General features: G+C 46.4%; 1 protein-coding gene across 9 annotated transcripts in view; it reads right to left on the bottom strand.

The window, feature by feature from the left end:
• The window catches only part of IKZF4 (IKAROS family zinc finger 4), a 71378-nt gene that overhangs the window by 8417 nt on the left and 46299 nt on the right, over window positions 1–16662 (bottom strand). For 6 of the 9 annotated variants that reach the window (XM_053375289.1, XM_053375281.1, XM_053375286.1 and 3 more), the window contains 3 exons: window positions 4428–4577; window positions 3288–3458; window positions 706–1737 (listed from right to left, as the gene is read on the bottom strand). In XM_053375289.1, the coding sequence (XP_053231264.1) occupies window positions 989–1737; window positions 3288–3458; window positions 4428–4577 (1070 nt within the window). In that variant the 3' untranslated portion in view covers window positions 706–988. Of the gene's footprint in view, window positions 1–705; window positions 1738–3287; window positions 3459–4427; window positions 4578–16662 lie in introns of those variants that run through there. The other 3 variants (XM_053375285.1, XM_053375290.1, XM_053375284.1) reach the window with 2 other exon arrangements.

Raw genomic sequence — 16662 nt, 5'->3', positions numbered from 1 at the left:
AGAACATGCCCTTTAACCAGGCAGTGCTAAGGTTCCTTCCTTGCATCCTGGGGGGGAAAAAGCATTTGCTTTCCTAATGCTGATCTTCAACTGAGCTTGCAAAAGCAGCACCCTGGCAAACTTTGTACACAAACGCTTGCCACCTTCCTTCAGACTAGTTGGCGCTGCAGCTCCTTCATTTTCACCAGATGCAGAATTCGCCACCTTTTCTGTGCCCCGAAAGAAGAGACACAAAGCTGTCATAAAGCAGAAGCATAGAGGTATAGAGTTCACGGGACCACAGAGTTCCTAGTAGGATACCTTCCTATGCTGTGTTTCACAGACACCCAAAAAAGAGGGAACACGCGGTTCTTCCTGACATCACCATCTAAGTGTAACTCAAATCGTGGCTTTCCTAGCCCCTTTGAAAGGGGGAAGTTCTACAAGAGTATATTAGCACCTGATCTGAGGTTCTTAATGTCTAACATGGTGGGCTTGACAAGAGACACCTGAACTGAAATTCACCAAAAGAAGCCCAAAGAAACTTTGAATGGAGGAGGAAGGAGAGACAGACATGAAAGACACTAATATCTTGCTGATGCGTACCAGAGGTGTGTGTCGTGTCCCTCAAAATGGAGGAAGCCCCTGGCAAAATGACGTAAAGAAAAGGCTTACATGACAACAAAACAGTGAAATGAAATTAATAAATAACAACTATGAGTGGAAGAGAATCAAAAGCACAAGAGAACTTTAAAATCAATAAACAGTATTTAAATAACACAGCGTAGAAAAGGCAAATGTTATGAGCTCCTCCCCATCTCAAGTTTGTTGGATTTTTTTTTTTTTTAAAGTTAGGGTTTTTATTTTATTTTTTTAGAACATTTCTCTTTTTTAGCCAAAGTCAGTGCAACGGAGTACAAAAGAAATGAACGGCTCCATACCCGGCGAGGATGGGGCACGAGAGATGGGGAGGGAGATTTGGGAAGGTGGGGAAAGAGAGAGTTTAGGACTAGCCGACTTTATGCTCCCCCCTCACTATGTGGGAGGAGAACTCGTACCGGTCTTGGCTGTGATAGCCGCAGATGTTGCATTCGAAAGGGTCTCTGAAGCCGTGGCAGCCCATGTGGATGGTGAACATGACGTGGTCCAAGAACAAGATTCGGCAGTGCTCACATTTGAAGGCTTTTATCTGTTCCCCTTCATCATTCACCACACGCAGGGCTTCTTTGGCTGAGCTGGGAGTTGACCGAGTAGTGGTGGGAATGATGCCCTCTTGTACTTTCGGGTCCTCTTTGGCGTAGGCCGGACTCTGCCGGCTGCTGGTGCAGTTCCCAATGACGGACAGCAGCGGCTGCTGTGAGCCCCTCTCCTCGTGGATGCTCTCAGTGTCTGTGGAATCCTGGCAGCCGTTGCTAGGAGACACCATGCTGGGCTCGCGAGATGCCCGGTACACAATCTGCGTCCCGTCGGGAAGGTCCTCGTGGCCTTCCGCAGCTTCCCGGCTCCCTGCTATTTCCAGCCTCCCCGGGAGGGGCTGAATCTGCGTGTAGACGGAACTGATGACGGGGGTGATCTCGGAGATGCAGTTGGTCGGCGGGATTCTGAGAGGGCGCAAGTGTTCTGCTCCCATGAAGGACAGGGATCCGCCAAAGCTTGTGTCCATGGGATGGTGGGCCGCCACCATCTCCACGTCCTTCTCGAAGCCGGAGCTGACGTCAAATGCCATGTCGGAGAGGCCAAACCGCATCTGCTTCTCTCCTAAGGCAAAGGACGAGAGGTATCAAAAGACAAGTTCCCTCTACAGTCAATACGATGAGCCTGTTAGGGATGGAAGTCAAATAAGAGCACAGCACTCGGACAAACATGACCAACCTGAGCAACTGGCTCTCATTGGTCAGAAAGAGCCAGAGATCCCGCCTTCAAAAGAACCAGAGGGGGGAGAACCTTTAAAAAGTTGAGCAACTCCTGCAGTTGGGGGGGTCCCTCTACCATCGGGGTCCAGACTGGGTCTTCTATACCACCAGGAAGCTAACCATCCTTGCTGTCTACTCATAAACAGACTAGAAATATAATATCGTAAGGGCTGGGGCTGGGATTAGACCAGTTTCACACCACAGTGCTCTCTGGCTTATTTTGGATTCTGATCTTACCTTCTGTCAATTTCCACCCTACCTTTTATTTCTAATAAGGTTTCACAATTTAACCGTGTGTGCAATTGCCAACCACAGGATTCTAGAACTCCCACATGTCTAGACAACTGGAATTTACATTGCCGGAAGTTTAGGACCAGAGTTTTAAGAGACTAGCATGTCCCACAGAGCTCTGGGAGAGACTGAGGTAATGTGGGCTGCCTTTACTTTCTACGTAAGTTGCAAGGGAGTGGTCTGGAAAATACAAGGTGTGTTGGTCTCAGGGTTCCCAGTCATAAGGAAGTTGAGGGGGATCTGCCAGGGAAATGAACAACCTTTCTTTGATCTCCAAGGTTGGATAAAGCAGCCGAAAGCAAGGCTTGCTTTCCTCAGCAAGTTGTGTGCTGGCTGAATGGAAGAGTGTAGGATGCGCTGGCTCAGAGCCTGTTTAAAAAGGAATGGGCTTTGGTGCTTTCCTGTTTCCCTCCCATCTGGTCTGCAAGAGGGTCCTGGAAGGAACTACCAGATTAAAAGACTCAGCTGGCAGCACTGCAGGGCTGTTGTGCAACAGCTGGGCAAGGAAGCGGGTGCATGAGGCTTTCCTCTTCTCCGCAGCACATAGCTCTGAGTCTGCACTTGACTGGAGGCAAGGAATACTTTTTGTAAGAAGCAGGGAGAAGGCTCAATCTGAACTTGCTTCTTGAGTTCGTGACTCCATTTTGCACCTATTAGTTGTTTATTACTACTACTACTACTATTAGACTTGTCAGTCACGCGTTACCTGAAGGTCTCTAACTTACAACACATTCAATAACATGCATACAATTAAATTATACCATGAAAACAGAAGAAAACAACTCCCACAACAGCCAAATTAATCTAGTGTGTCTACCACCTTGTAGTTTAGTTCTGGGCCAGACTTGACGCCAAATCCCACTAACGGCAGCTATTCCAGAGAGCATAACTGGCTGTCAATCCCAGTCTAGTGGTAGCTGCCATCTTGCTACTTGCTGAGAGATGCCCTACCCAACCACCTTTTGTTTTTGCAATCCAGCATGGAAAGGGATGATAAAAGCTGGCGGGGCTGTGAATACAAGATCTGATGGCCCACAGGGAAACACCCAAGACAATAAATAACACAACTGTCAGTGGTCAACAGCTCCGTTGTCCTGCCACTACCTTTAGTCCACTTCCAGGAATCCAGGGGAAGCTCCTTACCCACAAATTTCTGAGGTGTGGAGCGTTTTCGTTTGGTGATGCTGTTTGCCAGTCGGTCAATGAAGGTTGGCCGGTCGGCTGAGGAGTGAAGCATGGAGTCCGGCACCATCTCCAAGTCTCGCATCTCGTCACCTGGCAAGGAAACAAAAGCAGATGTGACGTTTGGCTCCCTAGAGCGTTTCTGCCTCAACCTTTGGAAGGCCTATATTGTGAAAACAGTAGATGCTGATGGTTCAGTGATTTGCCGAGGAAGGAAAAGTCACACAGCAAAATCGGCAAGGATGGAACAGACTCCCAATGCTAAATTTAGTCCGTCCAATTTAGATCCTGTTCCCCAGGTCCATGATAACAACAACTTTATTATTTGTAGCCCACCTATCTGACTAGGCTGCCCCAGCCACTCTGGGCGGCTTCCAACATAACATAATAAAACATTACACGTTAAAAAACTCCCCTATACAGGGCTGCCTTCAGATGTCTTCTAAAGGTTATATAGTTACTCATCTCCTTGACATCTGATGGGAGGGCGTTCCACAGCGGGTGCTACTACCGAGAAGTCCCCCTGCCTTAATTCCCTCTACCTTCACTTCTCACAATGAGGGAACTGCCAGAAGGTCCTCAGAGCTGGATCTCAGTGACCAGCCTGATCACTGAACCCATTTAGACTCTGTCCTTCAAGGCCATGGTTTCTCTGACTACCAGGCCCTACATGTTCTAGACACTAAACCCAAATTTTCACCCGGACTAGATATGGGATTCTAGTCCTCATTACCTAACGAGTGCCTGCTGCTGAAACAGATGGCAGGATGCCTTGTGCTAAGTGATCCATAAATGAAGCAAATAATAATGGTGGCAACAGTAACTAAATCTGCATTCAGATGGAAATTCCATGCAGTGGAGGGGAACCACCTCAAAGAGGAAGTACCAGCTGGGGAAGACGATTTGGACTGTTCCACCCACACAGACCCTGCTAGCCGGTTTGGATACTTGCAAAAATTGCTGTGCGTAAAGCATAAAATTGCTGTGCGTAAAGCCATCCTAAGTGACCGACAACACTGCCCTTCAACCTCGCCTGTCCCAGCTTGGCAGGTCCAGACTTACCTTGCTGGCCAGCCAGCGACTGTGGTTCAGTGTTAAGACTCTGCAGGTAGTTGTGGCAGCGTTCCTTGTGCTCTTCCAACGTGCTTTGCTGCTTGTAGCTGCGGCCGCAATAATTACATTTGTAGGGCTTTCCGACGGTGGGGGAGGAGACTGGAATGGAAAGGGAAACATAAAAGGGTCCAGTAATAAAACTCACATCTTTCTCGAACCACCACAGCAACCTTTGGGTCAGCAAGAACCAGCAAGCGCTGACAGCCTGCCTGCAGCTGTAGGAATGAAAGGAGACAGGCAGAAACAAAAAAAACCAACCACCAACTTCGCAAACGGTTCAGTTGTCTGTCTCTGCAACTGTGCCTGACTTGAGAAGCTAAAGGAAAAGGGGCATCTTTCAAATGATTTCCTGCTGAAAGAAGTCCTCCTCTCTCCAGTCGCCATTTCTATGATCATCGCTGCCAAGATCAAATATATGTGGGTTTCCCCCCCAGTTTTCTGGTAAGGGACTCAGATCAGATCTGAACATCCTCATTAGGCCCTAGTCATTGAAGGCACTCCAAAATGGGAGCTTTACGACAGTAATTTAAGGACTGACATAACTGCCCTCATTCTTTTCTTCCCCCTTTACATATCTGAACGTTACTATTTAGGGAGTAAGGGGGCTTTAGCAGAGCATCAGGAGTCCTCACTGATGGATCAATTGGAAATCATTGCTAAAAGAAGTGTTGCCCCCCACCCCCGAAAAAAAAAGCAAAGAGGAAGTGATTGTCAGAGTCTGAATTAGAAGCCAGACCAGTGCCTGATTTCTATAATGAAATAAGTTAATGGCGAGACTGTTATATGCACAGAGATGGAAAGATACAACCCGACCCACTACAGAGGAATGGCTGATAAAACTATTGGACTTGGCTAAGATTGCAAAGTTAATGCGTTTAATTAGAGAAAAATCATTACTGAAATTTAGTAAGGATTGGAAACTTCCTATGGGCTTTTTGCATGAAAGAGAAAACGAACATGTAATATTTGGATTTGAAGATTGAAAAAAATATTCGTCAGTAGAATGGCTGGATGTTAATGAGTGAATACTATATTTAGCTGCAGGACAGAGAATTGGAAGTCTTTTTATCTTTCCTTATCCTTTTCTCTTTTGCTTTCTCTTCATTTTTCTTTTCTTTTTTTCTGCCTCTGTTGTTTTTTAGATTAAATATCTGTTTGATTTCAATGTATTATAAAAAGATATGAATTTTTATATAACTTTTATATATCTTTATATATATTTTATAACAGGTATGAATTTTTGTATATCTTTGAATAAGTATCAATAAATATATTAACAAGAAACCACCTCTAATCATGGTGATTGTAGTACTCAGTGGTGAAGGGAAAATAAAGACATTTATAACAATAGTAATATATATTAATTTATTTATTTTTAAATGTCCAGTAGCACCTTAGAGACCAAGTTTGTTCTTGGTATGAGCTTTGCATGCACATGAAAGCTCATACCAAGAACAAACTTAGTTGATCTCTAAGGTGCTACTGGACAATTTTTAATTTTTAAAAATATATTTCTACTGTGTCAAACTAACACGGCTACCTACCTGAATTTATAACAACGTATCACTGAATGTACTCAAGCTTCTTCTTCACATGGTGTACTCTGAAAACCATGTTGCAGAGCTAAATCTTCATGAATGCTTTAACAAGACAGACTTGTATGTTTATTTTAGGCATGGAGCAAGCTAGCAAATTTAATTAATTTATACGCTGCCTTTCTATAAGACATTGCCAAAGCAGTTATTTTGCTTAACGTTCTCCTGGTGAGTGAAGCCTTCTTTGCCAATTGAGAGACACACATTTGCAACAATGTCAAAATCTATACTAGCTGCAATACCTTTATTAGGCTAATCAAAATGCCACAAAACAGCGTGCAAGCTTTTGATTCTATTGCTCTTGTTGGTTTAATAAAGGTTTTGCCCTGATATGAATTTTGGATTTTCTTCCTATGGGCCAAGAGGGCTGCTTTTAGTTTTCTCTTTGCAATGCTGTTTATCTTTTCATGGACTCCCCACTCCAGCCAGACGACAATTTGTGAAATTGTAGCAGCCACCAGCTAGCATTCACAGCACAAATGCAACACAGCCGCAACAGCTCTGGTACATGAAGCCACTAGCGGGCAACATTTTGTGCAATTGAAAAAAAAACCCGATTTGGTGAAATGGAGCAATGTTTCAGCCTTTGGCAAGTTTCCCCAATAAGAAAAGTCTGGGCAACAGGCAGTACCTACTTGCTGGAAATTCTTCACGTTGAACCCCTGCACATAACCGATAAAACTTTTTGGAAGGCTGGCATGTTATACAGTAGTAGTAGCAGCAGCAGTAGTATTAATAATAATAATAATAATAGTAATAACAACAATTTATTATTTTTACCCCACCCATCTGGTAGGGTTTCCCCAGCCACTCTGGCGGCTCTCAACAGAATATTAAAAACACGATATGACATCAAACGTTAAAAACTTCCCTAAACAGGGCTGCCTTCATATGTCTTCTAAAAGTCAGATAGTTGTTTATTTCCTTGACGGGAGGGTGTTCCACAGGGTGGGCGCCACTACCGAGAAGGCCCTCTGCCTGGTTCCCTGTAACCTCACTTCTCGCAGCAAGGGAACAGCCAGAAGGCCCTCGGAGCTGGACCTCAGTGTCCGGGCTGAACAATGGGGGTGGAGACTCTCCTTCAGGTATACTGGGCTGTGGCCATTTAGGTCTTTAAAGGTCAGCACTAACACTTTGTGAGAGACCAGCATGGACCTGGATTTACACACAAGTGGAATCATCAAGGTGAAGAAATGGCACGAAAGAGGCAGAATTCGGAACTTCCCTGTCCACGCAACGTATTTGGGAAGGGCTGAAGCCCAATGGTAGGGCATCTGTTTTAAATGCAGAAGTTTCTAGCTTCTCCAGGTAAGGGCTGGGAATGTCCCCACTCCCTGAAGTCCTGGAGAGCCACTACTAGCAAGTGGAGACAGTGGAGTCTCAGCTGATGAGTTTGATCTGCCCCAGTTCCCATTTACCTATGAAGTGACAGATCTCAGAACTAATACAGTGGTACCCTGGGTTAAGTACTTAATTCGTTCCAGAGGTCCATTCTTAACCTGAAACTGTTCTTAACCTGAAGCACCACTTTAGCTAATGGGGCCTCCTGCTGTTGCCGCGCCGCCGGAGCACGATTTCTGTCCTCATCCTGAAGCAAAGTTCTTAACCCGAAGTACTATTTCTGGGTTAGCGGAGTTTGTAACCTGAAGCATATGTAACCTGAAGCGTATGTAACCCAAGGTACCACTGTACACAGCACATCCTTAGGCTCTTCATAGTAAATGGTGGTGGTGGTGAAATAAAACAGCTCAGGGTTTTTACAACATACTGGCTGATATCGCAGTCCTCCAGCCCAGCCCCGGGGGCAAGATGATCATGGATCGGGAGTGGGGAAGGGAGGGAGGGGCGAAGGAAAGAGAAAGAGACCAGGACCATGAAAACTAGCAGCCTGATTTTATTTTGATTTTTTTTTAAAAAAAACACTTCTGGGAAGTGGCTAGAAAAGCAAAAGTTTCACCAAAAAAGGAAAAAAGGAAAAAAAGAGGCTGGCAGGGGGAGGGTGGAAGACGTCTCACAGAGCCTGTGCAATGTCAAATACAATTGTGAAGATCAATAGCCCTACACAGCGCACTGAGAATGAAAGGGGGGGGTAACGTTCTGCCTCTTGACTCAATCGAGACACACAGAGAAACTGAACTAGGAAAGTTTTTAGGAATGGAGATGGCCTTTTGGAACTCCCTGCCATTTTATATAACGCAAGGGACCTTCTCTATTGCCCTTTTGACATTCCTCTTTCAACAAGCCTTCTAAGTGAAATTCTTAAGCCAGCTGGTGTCTGTCAGAAACTGAACTGAATTGTGTGCTACTGAAAAAGTAATTTCTGGAATGGCTTAGTGCCTTTCTAATTCGAAACTGAGGAGTCATGATCAGGGGTCTTCAATCCAATTTGCCATACTCACAATGGCAAGTGTTCCGCTGCCTTCTCTTCAGCAGAACGAGGAGCAGCCTTCCTGGATATATAACCTTCTTCTCATTCTGTGCTTCTGAGACACACAGAGCACACGGGAAGCACAGTACAATTCCAGGAATAATCCCACTTAGAGGAGGAAGGTGTGTGTGTGTGTGTGTGTGTGTGTGTGTGTGTGTGTGTGTGTGTAAGAAAATTAATGGATGCAGTGGTGCAATTAGGTAATTCTTGTATCTGGACTTAACAGGGTCCAAGTGCGATAAACCAGCTCTGCAGAGTTTGGGAGCCCTCCTGTTCATTCTGCAAAGTGGGCTTCTGGGCTTCTGCCACAAGTCAACCGTACAATGGTAATACCACTGAGTGTTCAGGCATGTGGAGCAATGGGGCAGGTGGCCCTGCAAAATTTTAGTTCCAACCCCAACTACCCATGACATTCGGCCCCCAACAAATTACTTCATAGGGAAAGTGGCCCTCAGGGGAGAAACTGGCACTCCCCGAACCTGACATACAGCATATGAGTTACCCCACAACTAGGAATCTGTTCCCTACTGACAGGGAGTTTTTAACTGCAAAGAAGGTCTAGGACATCTAGGTAAAGGTAAAGGGACCCCTGACCATTAGGTCCAGTTGTGAACGACTCTGGGGCTGCGGCGCTCATCTTGCTTTATTGGTCGAGGGAGCCGGCGTACTGCTTCCGGGTCATGTGGCCAGCATGACTAAGCCGCTTCTGGCGAACCAGAGCAGCACACGGAAACGCCGTTTACCTTCCCACCGGAGTGGTACCTATTTATCTACTTGCACTGGTGTGCTTTTGAACTGCTAGGTGGGCAGGAGCAGGGACCGAGCAATGGGAGTTCACCCCGTCACAGGGATTCGAACTGCCGACCTTCTGATCGGCAAGTCCTAGGCTCTGTGGTTTAATCCACAGCGCCACCTGCATCCCATCTATAGGGTCCCTATTTGGAAGAGCCACTGACTCCGTAACACAATCCTGGCCAGCCGTGCATCTATTTCTGAGCTACACACACAACCCCCGGTGCTGTTTGTTTTAAAGGAAGCCCATTGTCATACCTAATCAAAAGAGTACTTTCTCATTTAAGTTGTGCTGTTAAGTTGTGCTTCGCTTAAAACTGCATTTCCTCTATGGGCAAGAAGACCCTTTCAATCTTTAAATTGCATATATAAAAACAGGGAACTAAATTCTGACAGTCTGCTCTCCAAATATCCTGGGGAGGAGGGGAGGTGAGAGAAGAGAAAATTCTGTAGATTTGGGTCTGCTGAATGCAAATTCCAAATGCATTTGTTTACTGGGTTGGAGAGAGAGAGAGAAAGAAAGAAAGAAAGAAAGGAGAGTTGTGTACCGAAGAGAGGTAGCCCCATGGGGGAAGAGTCATCCTAGTGATCCCACGTGTAGATGCAGCTTCTGATCTATTTCTAACTGATGTGATGCGTTTGATCTGGTTTATAAATCCTCACTTTTTTGGAGGCAGATCTTCAAAGATGAAAGCAACTGCCTCACCCAGGGGAACAGCATGAAACACACATGTCAGGTTAAGGGGTGGGGTGGGGAGAAGAAAGATATTCCTTGCTCCCCTTTCCCAGGTGGGACAGGCTATTTTTACAGCCGTAAAATCCAAACGCTGATGAGGACACTGTCATTTCACTCATATACCCTCTCTGCCTCGTATTAACAATCTGCCCTTCTGCACAGCCTTAATTTTCTTTGATATTACAAACAAATGTTAGGATTTGGCACATTTTATCCGTCAACAGCTGCTTATCATCATTCTCTGCCGTGATATACGGAGGGCTGGTGGCGCAGAAATTACACTAATGAAACAGAAGGCCAGGCCTTGGAAAAAGCATGCTTCTGGAGACAACTAGGTCGAATTCTTGAGGGTCCTTCTAAACTGACCATTTGTGCAGGGAACTGCAGGCGAGTTTCTGTCAATATTTATCACACTCTTAAGCATTTTTCTCCTCTTAGAGCAGACCGTACTGCCCTAACTTTCCTCGGTATTCTCTAGCCAATATCAGGATCTTCGGCAGAGGTGCCAATGTGCACACAGATTTGGGAAAGGGCTGTTGATGGCTCAGTGGCAGAGCATATGATCTGCATGCAGAAGATCCCAGGTTCAAGAGGGCAGGCCTGAGAAGGATACCCTTCTGAAACCTTGGGAAGTTATGGCCAGCCAGTAGAGAACAAGATGTGCCAATATCCTGATGTGGTGTAAGACACATAACCGCCCCTATCTCACCACAAAACAACAGTGCTAGAGGAGCCTCCATTAGAGCATTTCTATCATGGCTGAGGTTACTAGCCAGGCTTTGGAGACCAGTGAGTTATAGTGGCACGGGTCAAACTCAGGAGTGTACCCTGCAAGGTCCTGAGAATTCAGTACAGTCATACCTCGGGTCACAGACGCTTCAGGTTGCGAGTTTTCAGGTTGCGCACTGCGCCAAACCTGGAAGTACCAGAATGGGTTATTTCCGGATTTTGGCGCTCACTAAATTGCACTTTGCACATGTGCAGAAGCACCAAATTGCGACCCGTGTGTGCGCAGATGCGTTGCAAACGTGCCTCCCGCACGGATCACATTCACAACCCGAGCGTCCACTGTATCTTCACCACCCTGTCTTCAGCTATGTTCTGAAATTTTCAGTGTTCACTTCTGTTTTCTGTTGGAGGACTTGGCATATACCAATGATAAATAAGCACACACAGAGATATTCAAGCATAAAAGTGTTTTTTTTTTTAAATGGTAGGAACATATCCATTGCTTTAAAAGAGAGGTTTGTAAGTAAGTAAAAGGGGGGGGGGGATTAGTTTGATTTTAAGATCAATTTTCAGGGGAAGGGAGCTTAAGCAACCAAAACAGTGTTAAGACCAAACGTATCCGACTCCGACATAACTCTAGGAACAAGAAAAGGGTGACACTGCAGAAAGTGAAGAATGGTATCAGCTGTGCCTTGCATACTGGCTCATTTACCTTTTTAAGCTGCTTGATAGCTGCACATGCTGTCAGCTGAGCTGGTTTATATGCACAGCATCAACTCATGCTGGTTGAGAGCACATGGGGTTTGAGCCATGCCTGAGGCTATGCATGCTCCATGCACTTCAGAGAATATTCTGTGCTAAGGTAAATAAAATGCTGAGTCAAGAAAGCGCAATTCTGTGCCCTGCACAAAGCATGCAAATTAATCACTTTTACATACATCTGCTTATTTTACACACTCTGTTATGCTACATGGAACTTTATACATGCCAGTGAACCCTCACCTCCAGACCACTGGGATACCCTTCTCCTCTTCTCCTTATTTCACAAGGCATCGCCTATTCACACACACTCAAGCTTATTTTCACAGCCAGGTAGGACACAAACCAAAAGGAACAAAGCAGGGATTCAAGTTCTATGCGGGCACAGATTAAGTAAAGATCTACAAAAACTACAATGTCGCTAAAGACAGTGGAGACATAAAGATGGCTGTCTGCACTGGAGTCTGAAGCTGCCTTTTCTTTTTGCTTAAGCAAACCTAGAAACATGTAAGCAGCATCTCAGATGCCTACATGAAATTTCTGGGCCAGGCTTTCCGGGGGCTGGGGAGGCATGTGTGCATTAGTATATACTGTGCCCACTTGAATCCTTTAGACCTCAGATGTAGTCTCACTTCAGTCTTTGCCCTCATGGCCTGAATATATTGTACAGAGGTACCTATGGATGCGAACGGGATCAATTCCGGAGCCCCATTCGCATCCTGAAGTGAACACAACCCGTGTCTGTGCGTGTCACGATTCGCCGCTTCCGTGCATGCACACGACGTCATTTTGAGCATCTGTGCATGCAGCGAAACCCGGAAGTAACGCGCTCCGTTACTTCCGTGTCACCGCGGAGCACAACCCGAAAATGCTTAACCTGAAACTACTTCAACCCGAGGTATGACTGTACAACATGATTTTGCATAAATCGTGCAAAGCACAGAATTTAAATTGTTTTCGGCACAGGCTCTGGATTTCTGGGGTGCAGATTATAGAAGCCCAGGCTATAGACTCCTCTCTCTAGCTCTCAGGACAAAAGCTGTGCAAGTAATTACGAAGCTGTTGCCTCTGGAGGCTTAATGGCTTCAGCCCAGCTTACCAAAGAGACCTACTCTTCCCTTTACTCTCTTACATTCCCTTGAGATCAACTGAGAGCAGGCTCTTCCATATACCTTCTGTGCAGTAATTTCATTCTACAAGGACACAGCATTCTTGGCATAGGCTGCCCTTGATCTAGAATACTCCCACTGTGGACTTTCATAGGTCTTTCAAAAGCCCTACAGTAACGCTTTCTAATCTGAGCAGGCTTTCAGTGGGAACCCCTAAGTTGGAAAGGCAGGATTTAACAGCTATGCCTTGTCTTTTGATTTGCCATTTTGAGTTTTGAGTTTTTAGGTATAATACGCTGCCCAAAACTGTCAGGGGGGAACTAGAAATTCAAGCCAACATATACTGGCATCTGTACATGTATCTATTCCTCTTTGTTACATAATGCAAAACTGTTCTCCTGCAGATTTCCCTGCCTGGGGATATCAACATCTTAGCAGGAGTTGAAGGGATGAACCAGTGATAAGGATAACAAGAACATCAAGGTACACCGGAGATAGCAATACGCTTTCCAGACTCTGCAATAATTAAAAGGGTAGGTAAGCTAGAAACAACTTCTCTGAAAAGCTAAGAAGGTTCAGGATAGGGTTCCGTTACACAAACTACCTATGGCAATGTAAACGTTAATTTTCAGTGGTTTGATGAAAGAATGCATGGGTTATCCAACTCAATTAGTGCATGATTAAATGGCATAAAAGGTAAAGGACCCCTGATCATTAGGTCCAGTCGTGGCCGACTCTGGGGTTGCGGCGCTCATCCCGCTCTATAGGCCAAGGGAGCCAGCACACAGCTTCCAGGTCATGTGGCCAGCATGACTAAGCTGCTTCTGGCGAACCAGAGCAGCGCACGGTAACACCGTTTACCTTCCCACCGGAGTGGTACCTATTTATCTACTTGCACTTTGACGTGCTTTCGAACTGCTGGGTTGGCAGGAGCAGGGACCGAGCAACAGGAGCTCACCCTGTCGCGGGGATTCGAACCGCGACCTTCTGATCGGCAAGTCCTAGGCTCTGTGGTTTAACCCACAGCGCCACCTGCGTCCCTCTAAATGGTATAAGGAGGCCCTAATTTAAGCTATGTTCTGGGGCTGCCACATGCACACAACACTGCAAAGTTGGCAGATATATTGCACGCTACACATCAGCAGCACACGATATGGTGGGGCTTTAAAAGAGGATTAGACAAATTCATGGAGGATAAAGCGATCAATGGTTACTAGTCATGATGGCTGTGTTCCACCTTCACTGTTGCTGAATGCCTCTGAGTACCAGTTGCTAGTCTACCAATTGCAGTTGAGAAGGGTGCTGTTGTGCTCAGGCCTTGCTTGAGTGCTTCCTGGAGGCACCCATTGGCCACCAGGATGCTAGTCTAGATAGGTCATTGGTCTGATCCAGCAGCCTTTGCCCCCCCCCATCCCTGCTACTGACTCACATTCTAAATTTGCTTAAAGCATTTCCAAAAAAGAAAAAAAAATGCTTCCACCAAAATTGTGGTGGAATTGAGAATTGTAATTTTGTGTGCACATGGGGAAGTGCCCGTAGTTCTTTCTCTCTGATCTCTAGCCATGGCACTAAAATCCCTAGGGACCCTTAGAGAACAGCCATAATAGCTAAATGTCATGTGTATACTGAATTAAAAAGGTAAAGGACCCCTGGACGGTTAGGTGACTATGGGGTTGCGGTGCTCATTTTGCTTTTCAGGCCGAGGGAACAGGCATTTGTCCACAGACAGCTTTCCGGGTCATGATGAAACCGCTACTGGTGCACGAGTGCCAGAGTGCACAGAAACGCCGTTTACCTTCCCGTCACAGCGGTACCTATTTATCTACTGGTGCTCATATACTTGTGAACTGCTAGGTTGGCAGAAGCTGGGAAAGAGCAATGGGCGCTCACCCCATCGCATGGATTCCAACGCCGACATTCCGCTTGGCAAGCCCAAGAGGCTCAGTGGTTTAGACCACAGAGCCACCCGTGTCCCTGGTCCCAGTTCCAAAGCAAGTTAACTAGGTACCGCTGCAGCAGGAAGGTAAACAGTGTTTTTGTGTGCTCTGGCACTCGTCACGGTGTTCCGTTGCATCAGAAGTGATTTAGTCATGGTGGCCAAATGACCCGGAAAGCTGTCTGTGGACAAACGCCGGCTCCCTCAGCCTGAAGTGAGATGAGCGTTGCACCCCATAGTTGCTGTCAGGGAACTGCCATCAGAACAGGGGCGGGAAACAGAGGGGCAGTTGTGTTACAGGAAACCTCCGAAAATCTTGCAAAGCAGTTCTTCTTCCGGTGATGAGGAGAACCCCACCTCCAGTGGGGAAGAGGTGAAAGGACCAGAGGATGCTGGTGGGAGCAACACTGCTCCTGGCAAAGCCGGCCAGGAGGGAAGCACGCCCATTCCGTCGCCCACCCTGCACAGAAGTCTAAAGCGCAAAGAGGGAAGGAAAAGGCTGGGCGTAACAAGACTTTTATGCTGGGGAAGGTCCAGGAAACAAGCACTCCCGGATTCTGCTAGCGATTGAGGCAGACATGAACTTTGGGGTTCTGCACTATAAATAGTTTTGCACCTAAATAAAACCTGTAAAAGACAGGTCGGAGTCCTGCCTGGTTACTCCTGAGCAACCACCTTTGCCATCTGACAGGTGCCTTTGACTGGACATAACCGTCCAGGGGTCCTTTACCTTTTTAACTATATACTGAATAACAGCAATTGTAGTAGTTCAGCTAACCAGCTGCTGGTGTTTAGCCTTCTTCTGGGCTTAGGTTTGCCCTTTGACTAGCAGGGAATCTCAGTGAAACACAGTTTTATACTATAAGCCTTGGGAACAAGGGTACACTTGTCTTGTTAGGCCTTAGATACAGTTTTCCACCCTGAGCCTTTTGGGACAAGCACAATTTTAAATATATGGGGAGTGGGAAAGAGACACGTACAAAAGGATAAAAAAGGAAGTCAAATGACAATCCTACCTACTTCTGCACTCTGGGGTATTTCATTTCAGTGTCTGAAAAAATGGTACAATTGGGTACAGGAAGTTAGCAAGCAGTTGTAGCATCCCCTAACAAGTATACTTCAGGTTGGCTTAGGGCTCATTGAGATACCTCAGTACAAAGACATTCCCTGCACACAGAAAACAAGCATGTCAGGGACAAGTCTAGCATTTGGCCTGAGGAGCAGCAGTCACAAGTGGTATAGGCCAGACACAGGTTTGCCACCTAATTAGGATTGAGGGAAAGAGAGAAATGGAAGCAGATAGGTAGGATGGGATACCACCTTAGCTGCTAAGGCTTAGCTCTTCCATGATGGCCCATTGCTTGTATTTAAGAAGGTTGTTCTAAGAAAATTCCTGAGCATCTGGTCTACGGGGGCTGAACAGAGATATTTCCCCAAACCTATCTGGAATCTCAGATGACAAAACTCTTCTGTGTTAACTAACTTTTCAGCAGGGTTGTGGCGGCTAAAGATTACAGCCTGGTTCTTTATCAGGTGAGGCAGTCTTCCTCTGAAGGCAGGACCTTGACTTAGCTGACGTTTCATGTCAGCTCCCACAATCCATCTGGCTGGCCCTTCAGGGTATTTTCTGATGCTCCGGCATACGATGACCCCGAAAGTGCTCTTTGCAGAGGCAGCGTCTCACTCGGTGGCAAATGCCAACACCTTTTGTTTTGCGACTGAGCGAATCCCCCAAACTGCAAGTTCTCTCCCGGTCTCAAAAAACGATACGTGCAAAATAGTTCTGAGTCCGTACTAAGCACCATGGATACCTACTGCCCCCCCCGAAGGGTCTGAATCAGAGGAGCTGTCGCCACTGCGAACTGTCGCCAGGAACCACCCAAGCGGAAGCTGGTTGGGGGAAGTGACAACTGATTTTGATTGCTCCAGACTGAAGGACTCTTCAGGAAGGCCAGAGGCCTCGAGGCACAGAACAGCAGCATCCCAGCAATGCACAGTGATCTGTGAAGAGAGCTGTCGTGATGCCACGGCATCCCTCAACTTCCTTGCATGCTTGGCGGAGGGCGGGGGGGACGACGACAACATGCTGATCTCCTTTGC

The sequence above is a fragment of the Podarcis raffonei genome, chromosome 2 (genome assembly GCF_027172205.1).
Source record: "Podarcis raffonei isolate rPodRaf1 chromosome 2, rPodRaf1.pri, whole genome shotgun sequence".
NCBI lineage: Eukaryota > Metazoa > Chordata > Lepidosauria > Squamata > Lacertidae > Podarcis > Podarcis raffonei.
The sequence above is the reverse complement of the archived record's forward strand: the minus strand, read 5'-3'. Positions and strand labels throughout refer to the sequence as shown.